We start from the raw sequence: 19320 nt of genomic DNA on the forward strand, positions 1-19320 counted from the left end.
TCATAGACAAGCCCAAAGTTTGATTTATCATTGTTATATGCTGCCATCGACCCTATAATATGGACCGCGATCGCGATGGCCGGAGCCGCAGGTAAGAATCGGCACCCATTTATTCCATTGCTTTTCGTGAACCGCATCTTGGACTCTCAGATTTCGAAACGGGGTGAACTGAGCGTGGCGCTTTTGCGAAGATGAAGAAACCCGCCATGCTCATTTTCGCACCCCAGATTTCAGATCTCGGTGGAAAACCCTTATCGAGCGCATGGCTAATTTTCACAGGTATGACGACGGCGAAGTCGTTAGATATGGTGCTGGAGAGTCTTGGAGGCCAACCCCGCGGGAGCGATCGCCCAGAAGACCGAGGAGCCCAGTGAGAGATAGAGCAAGAAGCCCGCCGCGTACCAGAAGCCCTCGCCCTCGAAGCCCTATAATCCCGGGATCTGATAGCTATGTGCCTGGGAGATATCCGCCGCGGAGGCGCTCCCGGAGCATAAACGATCGATACCGGCGCGATCGATCCAGAGACCGCGAAAGTCCCAGAAGGCGCGAGAGAAGCCGATCACCCATGAGAAGATCACCACTGCCTCGCCGGAGCCCACCCAGAAGAGAGTCGCCAGCAAGAGAGAACAGATACGACCGGCCAAGATCTCCGCGACGGGATTGGGAGCGTGATAGGCCCAGAGATATAGACCGTGATCGAGATTGGGACCGTGAAAGGAATCGACCTAGGGAATGGGAGCGAGACGCCGAGAGGCGCGATGATAGGTTTGTTATATATAGCTGCGCCTAATACTGGTATCTTTGCTAACTCAGAATCACAGGAGGTCACGCTCTCCATTCCCTCGAGATCGCCGTCGCGAGAGGACCCCGCCAGGAAAAACCACACCTATTGCTGTCCGTGGTGGTGTTTACAGGCCTCGTTCTAGGTCACCCAATCGACGAGATGATCGATATCATTCATATAAGCGACATTCGCCGATGCGAGAACCCGGGCCCGCCTCTGCACTGCCGTCTCGGCCTGCTTCAGAAAGAGCGGATTCTCAATCACAGTCCGCGAAAACTCGCTCCCCCATCACATTAGAAGGCTCCCCTCTCCACCGTGCTGCGACACCAGTTGCAGCTGTCAAAGATATCCAGCGGCCCGTTGCAAACGAATCTGCCTCTGGCCCTTCAAAATCCCCGCCACGTGGCCCTGCAGCATTACGAGCACCCCCCAGCGGACCAGCTGCTGCCCGCGCAAATTCAATCTCAGCAACGATGCCTATTCCACAAACGCAGAGGATTCCTCAGACACCAAATGCGATGCCGCACAGAACAGACACTACAAGTCCAACAAACCCGCCTTCAGGGCCTCGAGGCTATATCCCATTAAACAGGGGATCTTCTTTTTCATCCCGTGGCGGAAGAGGAGGATGGAATTCAGCGCCATCACGTCATCTATCTGGCCCACCACCTGTATCAGCTACGACAAGTGGCCCGTCTAATATTCCCACAGGTCCTCGAGCAACTGCTTCAACTGGGGCCGGCGCAGGAATATCTCCTCCTCAACGACCTTTCAATCCACCCACGGGCCCTTCAGCTCAACATGGCAGCGGGCCAAGACAGAGCCTTGCTCAAAGCTTGTTAGCGACGATGCCCCCCCTGGTTCCCGGCGGGAAAACAGATCCGACTATGACACCCCTGACACTTGGTGTCACAAAGGAGATTGAAGGTCATTACAGAAAGCTGAAAGACGAAGAGGAAAAAATACGAGAGGAGCTACGGCTAAAGCAAGAGCGGCTCCGAAAGAGTCTCTACTCATGGTCCAGACTTGAGCGAGATGCCCGGGCGTGGGAGATGAGAAGTGACCTGAGCGAGAAGAGCATGAAGAACTTGGCTGGCGAAGGCGTTGGTGGTGCAGCCTTTTAGAGATAATTCTCCTCACTGGATTTTTGACAATTGTCATTTTTTTTTCATGAAATGTTCGTCAGGCTAAAGTTATGCGTCCAGACTCTGCTGGTATACGTTAATCCCAGCCAATAGCTACCACATATATGTATATAACATGGCAGTGGAGGAGAAATGATTAATGGCAGAATAATTTATTAATGAAATCTTGTTTCATATGGGTTTAATACATGAAATCACGAGAAATCTAAAGCAAGTGATGTATCAAGTTCCTCTTTGCAGAGATAAAAGGGCAGACAGAAAAAAAAACCCCAACCCGTTTCCATTCTAACAAGCCGTCCTGAGCTCCGTCGATTATTGATATTATCATTCATGTCGTTCTCATGCATAGGATGAGACCCTGATTACCTCTTTTAACTCCAAACGCAGTAATATTTTCATAATTTACCCCCTTTGAATATCTATTTGTCAAGCGTGGCGAGATGTCGCATCGGCATGTTGAGATTGCGGTCGTATTTATTTTTCAAATTGTTGATGAGTGTTAGATAGAGATGAGGGAACATCCTCAAAATGCAATAGAAAAGTCGTGATCGTCGTCATCATCCCCGTCCCACTCCACGCCCGAAGAACCCTCGTTATCAGTGAGGAAGTCTTCCATGCTGTAAGGGAACTCTCTCGTTTTCTGATTATCAATTATGATGTTGACAGTGTGGCAAAGTCCCTGGACTGCCAATTCTGGCTGTGAATCGGAAGATGAGCTTTGCTGAGTTTCGGCATCGGATAGCTCTATATCATCAAACTCGTCTTCATCAGTATCTAGTTCTCGGTAGAGTGGCCTTCCATGCCCTTGGCGTTGCGATGTGTTGTCTCTTCTAGGACGACGGGGCGAGTCGCGCACATGCGCCTCGATTCTATTACTCCTTCGAACAGGAGACCTCGGCGATCTAGATCGCTTCCTCTTGCGTGGTCTTACAGGATCGTGAGTGCTACTCGTCTGCTCAGACGTTGCCGCATCGTGTGGATCCTCATCCGCTCGGAGAAATACCCGTTCAACCATGTGTCGTAGCTTGTGTCGTAGCTCAGCGCGAGTTTGCCATGGGATATCAAGTGCGGTCTTGATTACCAGCTCACGCAAATTCGGCAAGCTCGCAGCATTATCAACAAGCGAGTGAATGAACGTATATACGCTTTCTATGGACCAGCTGCGAATATGTTCGATATCGATGACACGGATAGTAGGCGGCCATGCTGGAATCTGATCGGGGAGAAGAGCGAAATCATACATGGGGTCCGCATCATTAAGGGAATCATGATGCCTATAATAAGACATATTCATGCGTAGATCTTGCAGACTAGGACAAGCCTCAGCCAAAATTGTTAAGAAAGTAAGATTCAAGGATTGGTTGTGCATTAGGGTAAGAGTGCGGAGGCTGCTGCCATGAGTGATAAGGAACATGGCTAGATTCTCAGCATCAATTTCCCAGCAATTGATGAGCTCCAGGTGAATGAGATGTTTAGGTAGCAGAGAGAGCAGACGGCTAGTCATGATGGTAGATGATTCAAAGACTAGATGTTTAAGCAATTTAAGTTGTGCTATAGCATCTCCGACAGCATCAATAACGTCATCGTCTTCGGCAGAGGTTTGTAGGTTGGCTTGAGGGTCATTGAGCGCTGGCCCCGAAAGATTGAGCGACGGGACTTGAAAATTCGTGAAGCTCAGCCGCGTAAGGTGAGCAAATGATGGCATTTGGTGGATTCGAACAATGTCATTGAAGCCTGCAACATAACCACCAAGCAAGCTTCCACTCCACTCCCAGCTCTTCAGGCTAATAGGAAGAAGTGCTCCTCCAAGAGCTTCGGAATCCTCAGATAGTGACTCGAGAGCAAAGAATATATCCTCTGAATAGTTCCATCTGACGTGCGTGTCAAGCTCTCTGTAGGGAGGCTGTTCTGCAGGGTTAATAAATATCAATTCCTTTAGGCGAGTCAAGGGCTGGATGAGTTGAGAAGCTACTGCTTGAGACACAATCCGAACATTCAGGTGAAGAGACTCTATTTTCCTCCTGTAGTTGAAGAGAGTCTCCGTGGGAGAGCGTTCTAGCAACGATACCAGTCGTTTCGCTTTGGAGGCATGCCGTATCACTGGATGGCGGTAGATGGCTGTTAATGCCGGCTCTGATAATAGCTTGCATGAAGTGGCAGCTTGGAGTAGCCAGTGTGTATTCGCTGCATCTGCACCGCTTTCATCGCGAGTATACAAGAAGACATCGATCCAAAACTGGTAGGGAATCCGGGGATCTGTCCAGTCTGGGCCGTTGGTTGGGGATGTCTGGCTGAGGCTCTCCGATGCTGTTTGTCGCCGCTTGCTTGGAGAACTCGTGCTGGCGGCTCTGTTACTAGATTTGCCCCTAGAGGTGGTCTTTGAATCCTGGCGCCGTGTTGCTTTCGGGCTTGCTTTACTATCATGCCCAGCTGCTATTCTGGTGCTCCTTCGTTGAGATGAGTGCCGGGTAGATGATCTGGAAACATGATGAGACTCCAAAAGAGATCCGGACGCACTTGAATCTGACTCTGAGGAACCGGCGGAAGCCTCGCGCGCTCTTCTAGAGGTGCGAGATGAATTGGGCCGAGACTGACGAGCTGGATTTCGTCGACTGCTATTTTGAGCCAAGGCTCGCTGCCCGGCGCTGCGTGTCAGCGGCATTGCACCACGTACTGTAGTTCACGGCGCTAGCTTTGGGGACTTTAGTGAAGAAGCTGCAGGCATATAGAAAACACAGGGCTTCTATAGCCTGAGGCGATCTATTGTGCGACACTTTGTGAGCTTGCTGTAACACTCTGCTGTTTGAAGAAATACTGATTTGGGGCTGGTTGGAGCTGAAAGTCTGTGTAGAAGTAGGAATGAGTAAGTATGAGGTAGCACTGCTTCGATTACAGCAGCACCAAAGGGCAGCCAGCATTGAGATGCATAAAGTTTCACGCAGGCGTAGCGGGGCCCAGCTCAACGTACATGTACTCTGTCATGTGATGAGTACTGCACAGGTACTTTACGCGCAGCATGTCAGTTCAGATGCACATTGATAAACATCTTCAAAAGCATTTGATTAAGCCCTATGACGGAGCTTGAAAGTACAGAGTACTTGTGTACAGAAGGTCATATTCACGTCGAGTGGGTAAGTTGCGTCTCCCAGCATAATCCTGACGAGAGACCCTTGCCGTTATCCACCAACGTCAACTCTGACGTGCCTGCAGTTACGTAGTACATGTACTTTGTACCCAAGGGAAATAAAGCTTAGATGCGGCATCGATTAAACTAAACCAAGTCTGGTACGTGTGAAGATTTGCAAATCCCAATGCTACGGAACACATAATGTAGGTACCTATTCAGAAATTATTACTGGGTGCCCACTCTCAACACAACAGCTTAGTAGGTCTTGTGAGATATATATTCTGTCCATCACCACTTATTGTTGAGGCCACGCGAGCAGGAATAGGTATTCAGCAATAAAGCTTTGCAGCGCCGCGAGCTCATACCCAGGCACTCGATACGCAGCAAGTTGCTCTGCAATAACAGCAGTGTTTGTTTATTTTATGCTGGAGTCTTCTATTCCAGTCACGCCCACATGCTCATTGGGTACCTGTATGTTACGGAATATCGGACCTTGCGTTAGCGCCATGCGACTCGGCATGACAGACTCCGCAGCGTGTGGTTGTTTTCTCAGTCTGTTTTGGAAAGTTTGTTGGTCGGTACTGCTGACAAGGAGAGATCTTCTACTGGCATCTCCACTTCTTCCTAGTGCCATCGGCGGATAGCTAAAATTGGAAGACAAACGTCCTTTGTTCTCTATTATTTCCTTTTCTTTTGTAGTACTCGTTCCAGTAGTATTTGCCTGATGTTCGTTCTAGCCGCAGCTGTACACCGGCCATGCCGATGGCTATGTGCATATAGTGCCCTCATGCTTGTAAGCGTGGGCTGTGTAAGTGTAGGTACATGGCCCCCCATAGCGCTGGCCACCGACTGCTTGGTACCCGCTACCAACCGCTAGGGCACCTGAACGGCTGGTAGCTTCAGCGTCGCTTACAGCGAGGTCCGCTGGCGCTAGGCTTATCCGGGGCCGCGATACAGCCGGCTGGTCCCCGTTTGCCCAGGTCTCATCTACACGCGTCTGCTTGCTTTGTTCTGTCGCGCTGTCAAAGCCGCTACTGTCTGCTGGCCGCATTCCCAGCATCTTCATTCCCGTCGCAAACTCTCGCACCGCCTCAATCCTTCCTCTCCAGTCTCCAGCCGCCGACTGCTGTTGTGTGCGTGGCGTGAAACGACGGTTGATACTTAGTTACACACACACTGCCGGCGCATTCTCATCACCTGCCAGGGTCAGGCATTCAAATCCAGCGGGACGATTTCCTGGGTTGCCGCAGCGGCAACGAGGCGTGCGGGCTCATAATGCTCTAAAGCCAAGGGAGAGCTTCATTCACCGTCTTCGCCAGCACTGTTTGTTTTGTCTGCGTTGTCTCAGCATACTTTGGGCTCACCTGCCGTCTCATAGACTACCTTTTTTCTCATGATTGGTTTCATCCCGCCATGACGGTGAAAACCAGGTGCCAGCGTCGAGCCCCCTTTCTTCATCGCAACTGGATCAAAGGCACCAGAGCCTTGAAGGACTCTGCAGCTATGGGCAACATAGTATCTTCACCAATTCATAAAGGATCACATCAAATCGACCATGAAAGGGGCCCGCCACTGAAAAGGCGACGAGTTTCAACGCCCGACTCGTTTCCTGTTGACCATCTCATTGCCTCCCCGCAGACTTCAGATTCCAGGTCTGCCCTCCGCGTTGAGGTTCTCAAAATTTCTCACAAAGATTCAAAAAAGGTCAGATCGTATCACGGTCAAGCTCACCCCCACGATGTCACGCACACCAAAGCTAGCTGCAGAATCACCATCTCTGAACTAACACCTGGCTTCCGCCCCCGAGTTGTTCACTGCCAGAGCCAGATTTGCGGCTTGACAACGTTTAAAAACCCTGCGGGCCCTCACCGAGTCGCGCGCATTGACTTGCCCAAGCCCTTCTACATTCCCCAGGAAAGTATCCTGATAAACCGAGTGGATGATGACAAATACGACTTGGCAGACTCCTACGACATTGTAGTCGAATTAGAAGCTGCCCAGGGCGAGAAATGGCCACCGTTGGACTCCACTGATTTCGGCATTCTGCCAATGGCTTCTGATCTCTCTTCTGCCTCCAGCAAATCATGGGTCTTGTCGAGCCGCTTTGACACGATTTTTGGCAGGCTCAAGGGCCCTGTGTCCTTATCTGCAGGATATTCAGAGAATGAGCCTCCCTTATGCACTGATTATGTCATGGATGTTGACCTACGCTGGGCAGCCGGCTACAAAGCATTAAAGCTCTTGGAGAAGGGATCGATGCCCTGCATCAACGCCTTCGATCCTGACTCGGATTTGATGGATGATCTATTCGCCCCATCTCTGAATAGAAGGGTTAATGGAATCAATGGTCACCACGCAGACGAGTTCTCTGTTGAAATTGACGAAGAGGGCCTGGACGGCCCGGAAGGGGCACAGACCCCCTCAAGGTCTTTGAGAACCCGTGAGAAGAACAAGGTGTATAACTTAAAGGTTCTGAGTGACCAAGCTCAGGGCAGAGAGAAAAAACGTCGCGCGCGAGCTAATCACCTCATCGCGAATGAAGGCCGCGTTAGCTATCTCCTACCTTCTGACCAACCTGTATGCCTAGACTATTATCGGTGCGTGACTTGCGGAGCCTATCACCAAACTGTGCAGCAGCTACAGGGACATCTACAAACTTTCCATCCCGCATACAACTATGTGCTCGAAACGACGAGTCAGGGGCCGCAGTTCCGAGTCTCTAGTCGATGTGAGGCTATGGCTTCTCCTCTCAAGGAGTACGAGATAAACCCGCCCGTTAAACCATTCAACCTTGAGACATATCTTGTTGGTGACCAGTCATGGATCTCATCTCGGCTTGGGTCGGATACTATTGACGATATTTTCACATTTTCAAAGGACAAGAGCGCCTTTGATAGGCTCCCTTCCCAGTCTCCAGTAGCCACACAACCAAAATTTGGACAACGGCGCTTGGGGGCCCATGAAAACGAAAAGATCCTGGTGCCAAATATTAAGCAGGCCCTTTTTGATCCTATCAGCAGAGCGCGATTAATTCCCGGTCAGGAGGTACCAAAGAGGATACTAGATAACACATGGCTGATCCAGAAGCACCGAGAAAGCACAAGCGACTTTTCTGATGTTACTCCTGCAGAAAAGGAGTATATCTGGGAGTGGGACGGCTATATCCTTCGCCAAAGCCTCACATCTGCCGCCTATTTTCCCCGAGCCTGGTTGGGCTTTGTTCGAGAAAAGGCATCCTGGCTTGTTGCCGCTGAACAGCGTTTATTGGAGTTTGGTAAACATCTCAGCTTGCTTCGAGTTCGCGATATGCTTGAAGACAAAGTTATATTTGAAGCTTTTTCCCATATCAATGAAGCGAGAGCGAGGTTACAACGAGATAACAATGTTGAAGGCAGTGGTGTCCAAACCGAAGAAGTAGACCCAAAGCAGTCTCCGAGAGCTACTCAAATCCGCAAAGGTACAAATGGCTGTACCATCTGCCAGCTGCCCGTATTGGGACCTAGAATGCTGGTCTGCGCAAACAAGGTATATTTTCATCCTATGCTAGCATTTGTCTGTTCTTGAATGCATACTTACGAGAGAAAACTCTAGCTCTGCCCTCACAGATTATATCACTCAGACTGTATACGGCAAGAAGCGGCTGTACCTGTTGATAAAAAGCAAGGCTGGCTCTGCAATGCGTGCTTCGCGAGCAAATCGACTTAGGAAAAGAAAGCTGAAGATGGCACGCAAGACAAGTCGGATTCCTCGATTCCAGGTCCCTCGGATAGCTCCAGGAGTCCTGGCAGGGACTGCAGCACTGCTAGTAAAAACTAATGAGTTAAATAAAGTTATATAATGATCACTTCACGCGTGGCTGGACACTTAAGCTTTCCTCGGTGTCCTCTGCTTAGCCCACTCAGCAGACTTGCCAGGGAGGCCATTGACTCAAAGGCTCTAAGTTGAGATGGAAGAGCCTTAAGGCTTCTGGATCAATTGATCTGGGCGGACTACCGCATACTAGACCGAGCGATGCACTCAGTAGAGAGTAGGGACGTCGTTTGAAATTACTGAGCTGGGCGGTAGTATAAGTGGTACACCAAGTATTCTATCATCCAGACGTGACGATAGCCAGCTGAGCTAAAGCTGGCCACGTGTGACACGATAGAAGAGCGAAAATGTTTAATGGTATCAATGAAGCCTTAGATTTACTATACATGAAATTCCCACAAAAAATACTCCATGTTTCCATATTCCATATTCCGTTTCTTCTCCTACTATTTAATTTAATTAGAGCACAAAGTGTCATTCGCTCTGCCGCCATCATCCTTGTTCCATTTTCCAACTAAACACGGCTATATATATATGTTCCCGTAGTCGAGATGAGAGCACATTTTCTCGGTCGTATTAAAATTTATACTTGCCCTCTCGCTTCTTCTCGTTGAGCTCCTTCTCGGTACGCTGTCGCTTCCTGCTCTCTTCCGCAATCATTTGGCTCAAGTCATCGTCATAAGCCCACCTTGCACCGATACCTTCTTCCTTCTGGCTGGCATCATATTTGCTCCGTAGATCGTCTTTGCTAAGGCCACCGTGCTGATTCAGTGAGTCAACATCGATTGCCACGTCTATGTCGCCAGGCTTCTTTCGCTTCCGGGAATCGTCATCTGCACCAAGCATAGGCATGCCAGCCTGCGCAGCGCGCTGAGCAGCATTGATATCGTACGCGCGGTCGCTGCCAAAGAAGCCCTCGGCACGGACCTGCCGCTCAGGCACAACTGTGTAGGCAGAGCGAGGAGCAGAGGACTCCTCGGTGTCGTATCCACGCCTCTCTTTGCGCAAGTCCATCTCGCCAGCAATCGATGTTTCGACGCCCTGTTGTGAATAGTCGGGATGTACCGTGCTGGCGTAGCCTCCTGGTGTCTCGAGTCCGCTGGGAGTTTCGGTGCCGCCAGGGACATCCTCATCCTCGGATTCTTCTTCTTCATCCTCTTCCTCCTCTTCTTCAGACTCCTCTTCGCGAGGTTGTAATTCTCCCCATAGTGTTCGTTCCACAGAATCTCCGTTAGATAACTGAGGCTGCGCTGCTTGTGCTTGGCCAGTAGCACCGTTTTGCGCGGTGAGACCAAAAACATCACCACCGTATAAGGGGCGGTTGAATTCGTCAACCGGGGGTTTACCCCAACCACCAGGGTGGAAGCCCCATGATCCACCAGCAGGCGGCGGCGCGTTCAAGCCTGGTATCCTTAAAGTAGGGTAGGACGGAGGAGTGCCGAATCTTTGTTGGTTGATGAGCCAAGGAGGTGGTGCTCCGGGTGGCATACCAAGCGCTTCTTTCGTCGCATCGCTCAACTCGCCAGAACGGAAGTGCTGATAGTCTACCTCCGTTTCCTTGCCCTCGTAATAGACTTCGCCAAATCGCGTCAGCTCAGGTTTCGTCTGGAACCGGAAGAAAGCATCGTAGAGCTTTTGATAATCGATATCTAATTTGCCCATCTTTGGCGCGACTCGTTCTCGCTGCTTCTGTTTCAAAGTTTGCTCTGCTTGTTTTTCCAACACTGCGTCGCGCATCTCCGCAATACCAGTCTCGGCGATGAACTTGGGTAATCTAAATGCTGACTTCTCAATTCCCCTCTTTGAAGACAAGTATTCTCGTTTCATTGCCCAGTGAGCCGGTACGGGAACGACGTTTCTCTGCGCCTTGACTTGCACCAAGAGTCGGGGATCTGAAGCTGAGACATCGTGCCATTCGACCACTTCTGGGATGCTGACGAGCGCCTTGAGCTGCGCAACGGATAGTTTATTCAGCTGCTTCCGTTTCTTCTTTGATAATTTCTGCTGGCCGGATTCCTCCTCTTCATCGGGGATGTCGTCATTGTCGCCGAAGAATACGTCTCCCTGGTTTCCAGCATTGGCCTCCTTGGCGATCTGATCCTCCACAAAAGAGACACCAAACTTGCTGAAAATATCCCTGTATGCGGCAAACGCAGGGTCGTCGTCCAGCAAGTCTTCTCGGACTGGGTCGCTAGCAACCGCGGGGGGCTTCGCTGAGTCGGTCGTGCTCTTGACATCGGCGCCATCTTCAGGCTGCGGTGATCCATCCTTCTTCTCGGCAATTGGCTCATCAGCCTCTTCGTTTGGTTGAACCTGCATCAAGGTGAGAAACTGTGTGACGCGTAAAAGAAAGTGGGTGGGAATGGGTGTGACGTACCTCTTCTGCCTTGGCCTTCTTCTGCTCCTTCTTCTTCGCCCTCCTCATCTGGTTCTTGGTCATCTTTGGGGCCGCCATGGTGATCCCGAGTTTGGCGAAAGACTGCTATTGGACTTGGCTGGGTTGGTCGCCTGAGTTAGGAGCTGGAAAACAGCGTAGAGACCCGCGAGAGCGACAACGTATTGCTTCGGATCTCTTCCCATGCCGCGGCCAAGCTGGGAGACGCTCTGCACAGACAACCGAGGCGCGACAGAGGCCGGATGGGATCGCTCAGGCAAGCAATGGACGATGGCGCGGATCCAATGCGAGAGATTGGTCGAGGTGAAGCATGAGTTTGCAGTTGCGCTTTTGCTACTACGGAGCCCCTAGTGGCACCAGCTTTTGCTGCCAGAAAAAAATATCCCAGCGATCGTGTCTGCCAAGCGCTAGCGCGTGGACGCGGCTATCGGGCGAACCCCGGCTAATAGCGCCAGGTACCAGGATATCGCAGCCAAGAGATTCGCCAGCCGGGCGACTCCTTTTGTCTAACCCGAAGCACTTCTGCGTTGCACCAAATCCGCGCGCTGTCGATCTCCTTTCCACCTTGAAGACGCAACTTTTTATTCCCTGCGCCTTGTCCGACTTTGCGTCTTTCTTCTCCCCTCCTTCACTGGTTTGTAGCGGCAGTTCTTTTTTATCTTATTTTCTTCTTCTTTCCCTTGCCTAGAAGCTATCGACTTTGCATGGCTTTGTGGTAATGGACCATTTACCGATCCACCCCTGTCTCTCGTTCTCAGCTCGTATTCCAGATGTCAATTGATGCAACGGCGTAACCCACCAGCACCACCTCTGCGTTGAACGTCGGCTCTCGATCTTCCAACCGTCAGCACCCGCCCACAATTCGCTCGAGCGCGCGCTCAGAGAAAGACACCTATACTCGAACGGCCATCTCCATTTTATTTATTCGAGTGGCGGGAAATAGGATCTCTCTACCTTTACAACGCCCAAAGGCAGCACAACCCACCGCCGCTGCGTAATGGAAAAGTTTCCCAGCCTTGCGACATCACCAGGTCTGGGCAACGGCTCTCCCAACGATGCCAATTCCCTAAACCCGCCGTCCATGGCCTTCAATGGCAACAACCTAAGTCCCAATGGCTATCCCGCGCGAAGCGCATGGTCTTCGTCTGGCCGCACCCACGGCCGCCAAAAAAGCCTTGGCGATGCATTCCGAACGATTCGTGCCAGAAACGGCAGCATGAGCCAAAACGCCCATGAAATCGCCGATGCGCTGCGAGCCCCAGTGTCCCCAAAGCTTGTCGTATGTCACACCCTGCCTTGCGTATGATGGCCGAGGAAATTAATTTTCTTCATCTGTAGATTCTATGCTTGATGTGGTACACGTCGTCTGCTCTAACGAATACGTCGTCAAAGTCCATCCTCAATGCCTTTAATATGCCCGCAACCTTGACCCTGATTCAATTTGCGTTCGTATCTTCTCTCTGCATCTTCCTCTCCTGGCTGTCCGGCATCTTCCCCGTCCTTCGCACCAAGATCTCTGCGTTAAGATACCCCATCCGCCAGCCCAGTAGAGAGGTCATCATGACAACGCTACCCCTGGCCATGTTCCAGATCGGCGGCCATCTGCTCAGCTCGACTGCGACGGCCAAAATACCCGTTTCGCTCGTCCACACTATAAAGGGCCTTTCGCCGCTGTTTACTGTGCTTGCTTATAGACTGATTTATAACATCCGATACCCCACGGCAACCTATCTCTCCTTGATTCCTTTGACAATAGGAGTCATGCTGGCTTGTTCCAGTGAACGAAGCTACAGCGGCCAACTACTTGGTGTTTTGGAGGCGCTCCTGGCAACCCTTATCTTTGTAACGCAAAACATCTTCTCTAAAAAGCTGTTCAACGAAGCTGCGAAAGTTGAGTCCGAGGGCGGCGGCGTCCAATCCAAGAAACTCGATAAGCTCAATCTGCTGTGCTACTCATCTGGCATGGCCTTTGCCCTGACCGTGCCGATTTGGTTCTGGACAGAGGGCATCACTCTACTGAAAGACTTCCTCCATGACGGATCAGTAGACCTCAGCGAGCTGCCCAATTCGATGGACCATGGCCGCCTGACGCTAGAATTCGTCTTTAACGGCGTTTTCCACTTTGGACAGAACATTATTGCCTTTATCCTACTATCCATGGTTTCTCCAGTCACATACTCCGTTGCCAGTCTCATCAAGCGCGTTTTCGTCATCGTCATGGCCATCATCTGGTTCAGGAGCCCAACAACCTCCGTGCAGGCAGTGGGCATTGCCCTCACCTTCTTGGGCCTTTATCTCTACGACCGGACCAGCGAGAGCAACAAAGCGGATCGAAGCGCCCGAATGATGTCAGAGTCCCGGAATGGGCCTTTATTACCGCTCTCCGAGGTGCCTGCGCAGACGGGCCGCTATCGTGCATCTCCTCAGCTGAGGAACGGTGCATTCCAATCATGAAAGTGGCAGTAGCTTCCTCCTCGGCAGAAAAAAAAAGTTTACACAAAGAATGTTTATTTCTGAAACGCGAGATTCAATCGATTAATGCAGCTCAATGTCGGATTATATGGGATTCTCTTTCTTGGCTAGATAGTAAGCGGGGAATGTTTCCTTTTTTTTATACTTGTTTCAATGTTTGTCAAATCCACATCAATCCCTGCTTCAGGGATGGGGCAGAATCAAACAGCTATCGAACGGGAGAAGGGAAAATCGTTTAGACCAGCTCTCTTGAAATATACTTTGAGAGAAAAAAAGGGGAATATCATTAGAAGGGAAAGCGTATATAGAATGGGCACTTAGAGAAAATGCTCCAGGTGTATCAATATGAAGCAATCTTGTAACCTGATCTACAAGGTATAATTATGTATTGGTCACGCATTCACACATTATACGTTTGACTGACGCGGCATGTTGTTGAGCCATCTAGATATTCATTGGCCTATCTCTATCTACTAAGAATAACATTATGGTTATGTTAATCTGCCGCAGGGCCGAGGTTGATTGTGTATTTTGTGAAAATACATTATGAATGATCCGTACACACGCTTTGATGACCCCAATGACCTAAAAATAACAAAAGAGATGAAAACACCCAAGAAAATGTATATCTGTACCGCCAGACCCCCGATGAACTCCGTTTCACCTATGACAAGGCCGTGGATCCCATAAATTCGTAAATTGAATAACACGCTGCATGAGGTATACGTATTAAGACGAAGGCGGCCTGCTGAAGAGAGTTCCTCAGCATGGCCTCCAAATGTGTTGTACAACTCCCCCTGATTAGGAGAAATGAAATGAGAAGGATGGTGAATGCTTTAGATCGGTGGTTGAAATGCGATCCCAGCCATGTGATTTGTTTTGCCCCATTGAAGCAAGTTCCAGGAGACAGCTAACTCGGACCGAGCGGCCACGCATGTCTCCTGAGGCGGTATGCCTATTCCTCGGGTATATGATGTGGCCACTTATGTGGAATCTGATCAATAGGGAAAAGTAGACAATCCGAAGCCATTCGTTATGCATCAGCATTAATCGTATGGCGAGGAGAGCCAAGAATTTCTGAGAAGCTTTTGACGGTCGTTGCTGATAACTCAAGAGGATCGCAGCCTCTTCTAAGAGTAAAGCATGCCCAATCATAATTACTTCTCAGCATGTAAACTCTCATCGTCTTGCAATTTTGTTAAATAGTATTTTGCAAGTAGAGATTCAGTAAGCACCATTGTGGCGATTTAGTAATCCCTTGCAGCCCCCATATGTAGAATGTTGGAGGGGGTCGGACTGCTCGGAAGTGTCCAATGCAAGGGGGGAGAAGGTGGATGAGGAAAAGAAAAGAAAAAATATGGAGTAGTACATATGAAACTTTTGGCGCGTATTGAGGCTCTTTAGAATGAGTGGTTGCTGGTGTTGAAGCTCGTCTCTCCGGATTCGGCTCCTGAGGATGTAGGTGTAGTCCTCCGGCTAGAGCTTTTGCGGCTGAAGCCCAGCTTTGCGCCGACTTTCTTCCAGCCTTTGCTATGTGCCGCTACCGCACGGTGAAAGCCCCCGGGCGAAGTGTTGAAAGTCCATTCTGAGGTGGGCGGTGTAGTAGGGGGTGTCATGGGTTCTGCGACAGGTGAATTGGGATCGCTGTCGGCCGTCAGAACATCCATATCCGTGCCGCTTGAGACGGCTGTTCGGTCAGACGATGCCTTGGGCGATCCAAAATGGAAGTCATGATGATGGCTATCAGGCATGGACGTAGCGACGGATTGCAAGAAAGGCACCAGGAGAGAATCGTTCATCAATTCATATATGATGCGTCCTGCTTCGGCAAGTTCGGAGGGATGAGGGGGGTTGGGTCCGTACGGCACACGGAGGAGGCGATCTCGAACCTGAGCAGGTATGTTCACCTCGCGGGGGGCGCACGGAACGATGTAAATCTGCATCAACTTCTCCCACCAGGCGCAAACCTTTTCCCGATTTTCCTCCGAGGCGGTCGATTCGGAGAAGAACTGTTCGTAGAAGGCGGTATAACGCTGAGAATCAAGGGTAAACTCCAGCGTCTCCATGCAGTGGTTCTGCGAGAGGTAGGCCATGAAGGCAGTGAGGGTCCATGGCGGAGGGGCGGTATCGAGAAGGATCTCGTTGAGGGTCGGAGGGTGACCCGGCATGGTGTATCGGGGAGATGATGCTTCGGACGAGGAGGCGAAGCTGGTCGGTCGTGAGTATGGTGTAAATGATGATTCATTGAAGTCCTCGAACGCAGACAAGGGCCGTGGCTGCTGTCTCGTGTTCGTAAAGACGACTCCGAGGGTTTGTTGTCGTATCCTGGGTTTGACCATGCTCTACTGTTACACCAAGTTCCTATTTGCAATGTAGGATCCCAATAGACTTTTGACAAGAGCACTCGGAGTAGGCCCTTACCAAAAGAAGTCTGGAGGGGAACACGGCGATTATGATGAGGAAGCACAATGTATGATGCGACGCTGAGATGCTGAGAAGCTGAGAAGGGGAGACTCGGTGAGGGGACGCGGAGACAGCCAATCAAGCCAATGGCCGTATATCGTGGTTGAGCATCCGGGAAGGATGCAACTGATAAGTAATAAAGTAAATCCAAGCCCCGACTTATTAACAAATGCTGATGCTGAGCCCAGATGAAAGCGGAGTAGCAGCAACTCAGTGATGAACCCAGGCCAACTCTAATAAGATGGTCACGTAATCGAACTTTGGATCCACAAGGGGGGACGACCAAAGGCGCAGAAACAGGACAGAAACACTGATGGATGGCTTCTAGTGCTGTACTGTACGGTACATAAACTGGGGCAGATGCTGAATCGAACAAGACTCGCAAACGTCGGTCGTGGGAGAAGAGGATAAGTTGGATATCTGATAGTGGGAAATGGAGACTGGAGATGGCCGTGATTATGAGGCGAGGAATGGCTCGACTCGACGAGAGTGAAGGAGCGACAGCGGTGAGGACGGATCGTCTGTCTTGTGGCGTGCAGAGATTCAGAAGCACCTTGGCCAGGACGCGAAGTATCCGGAAGCAGGGCAGAACAGATGGACGAGTGGCGGAAGATACATTCTTTTGTACGGACCATGCAGCAATGGTACATCCCACCAGGGTGGATGAGGTGGCGGGGGCAGGAGGCACAGATGCACAGGCAGGTGGGGCAGGACAGGCGACTTCCCTAGTAGCCTTCCTTGGCTGCGAGCTAAATCAGCATCGAGGCCTATCGGGGATCGGGAGGCGTGGTTCTGTGGCTCTTTCTTTTTTTTCTCCGCCCCTTCTTTTTTCCAGCTGAGCTTGGGGAGGCGAAAAAGAGAGAAAAAAAAATCAAGTACTACCGAGCCATACGTAGCATCGGCATCGCCTAGTCGCATTTACTCCCGAAATAATTTCTCCGCAGATCGCACCTAGCGACGGACGAGGAAAAAAAAAAAAAAAGAAAAAAAAAAGGAAGAGGAGAATTACAAGGAGCATGGCAAGTAAAGAGTTCCTGAATCAGCGCCACTTGCAGCATTCGACCGAAAGCCGTCTTTAACCCTCTCCAGCTGCACGAAAGCGGAGGAAAGCACAACCGCAATGGAGATCTCTTTCTAAAGCTGGACAGAAGGGCAGGCACGAGGCATGTACATGTACCAGGACGGAGCTGGTGCACTGCCGTACCGGTACAGCCAGTCAATCAATTGCCTTGCAGGCTGGCGGTACCTCGCAGCAGAATTCGCCGGGTGCTAGTCCAAGTGTAGGTAGTGGTACCAGTTAGTGCCAAGGTCTGCCGTACCTCGGAACTAGTAGGTTGGCATTCTCGAAAATCTGGTGATCATCGCCCACCAGTGGTCAGTTTTTTCCCGTTCGATCTATCTTCAGTGAGGGAAAGAGTGGGCGGTGCCGAGGGAGAAAACGACCCGTTGCGAGAAAAAAGGAAAAAAAAGAGGCGACAGGCCCAAACAGGGCTTGACAAGAAGCGGCCAAGCCCTTGCGGGGTACCTCACCGGTACTTGTTGACCGCTGGCAAAGTGCGGGCGCTCCCTTACCAAGATGCGCTGCGCTCTCGTATAGGTAGGTAGTCATGTGGCTCGCAGCCCAAAAGCCTGCGAGGGGGCAATGCATTGGCCGCACTGTCCCCTCGGCGTTAGCGGCTGTCGTGCCACCAGAGACACACTAGAAGGCCGCTGGAAGCTGGGCCAGGCGGCCAAACAGAGTCGCTAGCACCCGCCGACCTGGTAGACGCAGCAGCGCCAGTACCGGTGCTAGCAGCGCTTGGCACGCCGCACTGTGCGCATCGCTTGCTGGATCCAGGCAGTGACTGGCCGCTAGAAAGCCACTAGAAGGGAGCCTCAGCAAGCCGGCGATCCCTGCTTTCGCTCCCTGAAGGGCGCGCGGGTCCCCGCCTGCAAAGCGCGTCACCCGACATGATTGGGTGGCTTGTGGCTGTGCCGACTCGTCACATTGGCAGCTTTGGCATCTGGGAGGGGGCTCTTGAATCGTGCCATGACGATTTGACAATGCCGCGCCGCCATGTCATAACGATGCAACATGCCGCTAGCAGCGCCAGCACAGACCTAAAATGCATTTTTAGCACACTCCGGTCAGGCTCAGTCATACACTACTGGCTGCCGTTACTCAACATGTCGGATTTGATGCATTATGCTTCGTCAGAGGAGCTACTGTAGGCCTGGCCGTCTGCTGCCTTTGGGCCACTTGTACGCAGCACATAGGGCGGTTGCTCGAAGCGAGAAAACAGAATACAAAAGAACAGCGTCCCTTGCGTCCCTGCGTCAAGCATTGGCATCTTCATGGTGCTAGTGCCCATGCTGCTAGCCCGTATATGATACTACTTGTATGCAATGTGCACACCAGTCTGTCTCGCTCTGTCTTGCTCTGTCTCGCTCTGTCTCGCTCTGCTTTCATGCTGCCACGTAGGCAGGCAAAACCTGCAACTGTAGCACAGGCCATCTTCCCCCCTCCGTGGGTCATGGCAGCAGAAACAGGGAAGCAGAAGCAAAGATCCTGACCTGAACACAAACGGCATAATTTGGATCCCTTTTCCTTTTCCTGCCACGGCCAGCCCGACCGAAACCCAGACCTGTCGCACCGCCAGACCTGCTGGTGCGAATGCGAACTACCTTACACCGCTCATGTTTGTATGCGGCATACGAAACACACCTGGCCTTGTTTCTGGGTGAAGCACTTGTTTAGGCTTACACCTCTGTTTCCATCTCGCCACGCCTGGTGCCAGTGCCGATGTATTTATGGCACCTACCTACTGCAGTTAATGTAATTAGTTCTGAACCTGTCATAATAAGCAGCGGGAGAAGACGGAATGTAGTGATGCTGTACAAGAGCCGTTAACTGGCCGCAAAGGACTGGAAGTGACAGCAGCAGCAGGCTTTGTAGCGCTGACTGAGCCCTAAAGTGCGGCATGCTAAGGCCAATCTTGCTTCCTAATTGTGCAAATCTGCCGCGAACATACATGACACATGCAGAGTTGCGCACCTACAGTGTATATTTATATTTCGGTGTGGGAAGATGTGAAGTTGAGTGCAAACCTAGCCGGTAGTGGCATGAGCCATGGTTGCTGGATTA

The 19320-nt window shown here is 51.0% G+C and overlaps 7 protein-coding genes across 7 annotated transcripts; 3 read left to right on the forward strand and 4 right to left on the reverse strand.

Moving 5' to 3' along the window:
- Positions 1 to 107: 107 nt before the first annotated feature.
- On the forward strand, positions 108 to 2126 carry GGI43DRAFT_417775 (uncharacterized protein). The gene is made up of 2 exons (XM_083207463.1): positions 108 to 765; positions 822 to 2126. The coding sequence occupies exons 1-2, from the start codon at positions 263 to 265 to the stop codon at positions 1906 to 1908; spliced, it is 1590 nt and encodes a 529-aa protein (XP_083055658.1). The 5' UTR covers positions 108 to 262; the 3' UTR covers positions 1909 to 2126.
- On the reverse strand, positions 2127 to 4865 carry GGI43DRAFT_417776 (uncharacterized protein). Its single transcript, XM_083207464.1, has one exon. The coding sequence runs from the start codon at positions 4589 to 4591 to the stop codon at positions 2453 to 2455; it is 2139 nt and encodes a 712-aa protein (XP_083055659.1). The 5' UTR covers positions 4592 to 4865; the 3' UTR covers positions 2127 to 2452.
- A 906-nt stretch (positions 4866 to 5771) lies between these two features.
- On the reverse strand, positions 5772 to 6296 carry GGI43DRAFT_268796 (uncharacterized protein). The gene has a single exon (XM_083201055.1). The coding sequence runs from the start codon at positions 6120 to 6122 to the stop codon at positions 5823 to 5825; it is 300 nt and encodes a 99-aa protein (XP_083055660.1). The 5' UTR covers positions 6123 to 6296; the 3' UTR covers positions 5772 to 5822.
- GGI43DRAFT_268797 (uncharacterized protein) lies at positions 6297 to 8987 on the forward strand. Its single transcript, XM_083201056.1, has 2 exons — positions 6297 to 8581; positions 8648 to 8987. The coding sequence occupies exons 1-2, from the start codon at positions 6470 to 6472 to the stop codon at positions 8759 to 8761; spliced, it is 2226 nt and encodes a 741-aa protein (XP_083055661.1). The 5' UTR covers positions 6297 to 6469; the 3' UTR covers positions 8762 to 8987.
- Positions 8988 to 9413: 426 nt separating this feature from the next.
- On the reverse strand, positions 9414 to 11446 carry GGI43DRAFT_268813 (U2 snRNP complex subunit CUS1). The gene is made up of 2 exons (XM_083201059.1): positions 11244 to 11446; positions 9414 to 11179 (listed from the first exon to the last, which is right to left on the reverse strand). The coding sequence occupies exons 1-2, from the start codon at positions 11319 to 11321 to the stop codon at positions 9443 to 9445; spliced, it is 1815 nt and encodes a 604-aa protein (XP_083055662.1). The 5' UTR covers positions 11322 to 11446; the 3' UTR covers positions 9414 to 9442.
- Positions 11447 to 12342: 896 nt separating this feature from the next.
- GGI43DRAFT_426149 (triose-phosphate transporter family-domain-containing protein) lies at positions 12343 to 13715 on the forward strand (the record flags this gene model as incomplete). The annotated part of the gene is made up of 2 exons (XM_083208600.1): positions 12343 to 12540; positions 12600 to 13715. 2 exons carry the CDS (start codon positions 12343 to 12345, stop codon positions 13713 to 13715), a joined length of 1314 nt encoding a protein of 437 aa, XP_083055663.1.
- A 1295-nt stretch (positions 13716 to 15010) lies between these two features.
- GGI43DRAFT_268807 (regulator of G-protein signaling domain-containing protein) lies at positions 15011 to 16256 on the reverse strand. Its single transcript, XM_083201058.1, has one exon. The coding sequence runs from the start codon at positions 16070 to 16072 to the stop codon at positions 15134 to 15136; it is 939 nt and encodes a 312-aa protein (XP_083055664.1). The 5' UTR covers positions 16073 to 16256; the 3' UTR covers positions 15011 to 15133.
- Between the last annotated feature and the right edge of the window lie 3064 nt (positions 16257 to 19320).

The sequence above is a fragment of the Trichoderma evansii genome (genome assembly GCF_050947405.1).
Source record: "Trichoderma evansii strain SZMC 28006 chromosome Unknown GGI43scaffold_32, whole genome shotgun sequence".
Lineage (NCBI taxonomy): Eukaryota > Fungi > Ascomycota > Sordariomycetes > Hypocreales > Hypocreaceae > Trichoderma > Trichoderma evansii.

Excerpts from the sequence above, each read along its gene's own strand:
- GGI43DRAFT_268813 (XM_083201059.1), bottom strand. The coding sequence starts at position 11,321 with ATGGCGGCCCCAAAGATGACCAAGAACCAGATGAGGAGGGCGAAGAAG. Across the intron at positions 11,180-11,243 it reads AGAAGGCCAAGGCAGAAGAG|GTTCAACCAAACGAAGAGGC; the intron begins GTACGTCACACC and ends ACCTTGATGCAG.
- GGI43DRAFT_268807 (XM_083201058.1), bottom strand. The coding sequence starts at position 16,072 with ATGGTCAAACCCAGGATACGACAACAAACCCTCGGAGTCGTCTTTACG.
- GGI43DRAFT_417776 (XM_083207464.1), bottom strand. The coding sequence starts at position 4,591 with ATGCCGCTGACACGCAGCGCCGGGCAGCGAGCCTTGGCTCAAAATAGC.
- GGI43DRAFT_268797 (XM_083201056.1), top strand. The coding sequence starts at position 6,470 with ATGACGGTGAAAACCAGGTGCCAGCGTCGAGCCCCCTTTCTTCATCGC. Across the intron at positions 8,582-8,647 it reads TGCTGGTCTGCGCAAACAAG|CTCTGCCCTCACAGATTATA; the intron begins GTATATTTTCAT and ends AGAAAACTCTAG.
- GGI43DRAFT_268796 (XM_083201055.1), bottom strand. The coding sequence starts at position 6,122 with ATGAAGATGCTGGGAATGCGGCCAGCAGACAGTAGCGGCTTTGACAGC.
- GGI43DRAFT_417775 (XM_083207463.1), top strand. The coding sequence starts at position 263 with ATGGCTAATTTTCACAGGTATGACGACGGCGAAGTCGTTAGATATGGT. Across the intron at positions 766-821 it reads GCCGAGAGGCGCGATGATAG|GAGGTCACGCTCTCCATTCC; the intron begins GTTTGTTATATA and ends TCAGAATCACAG.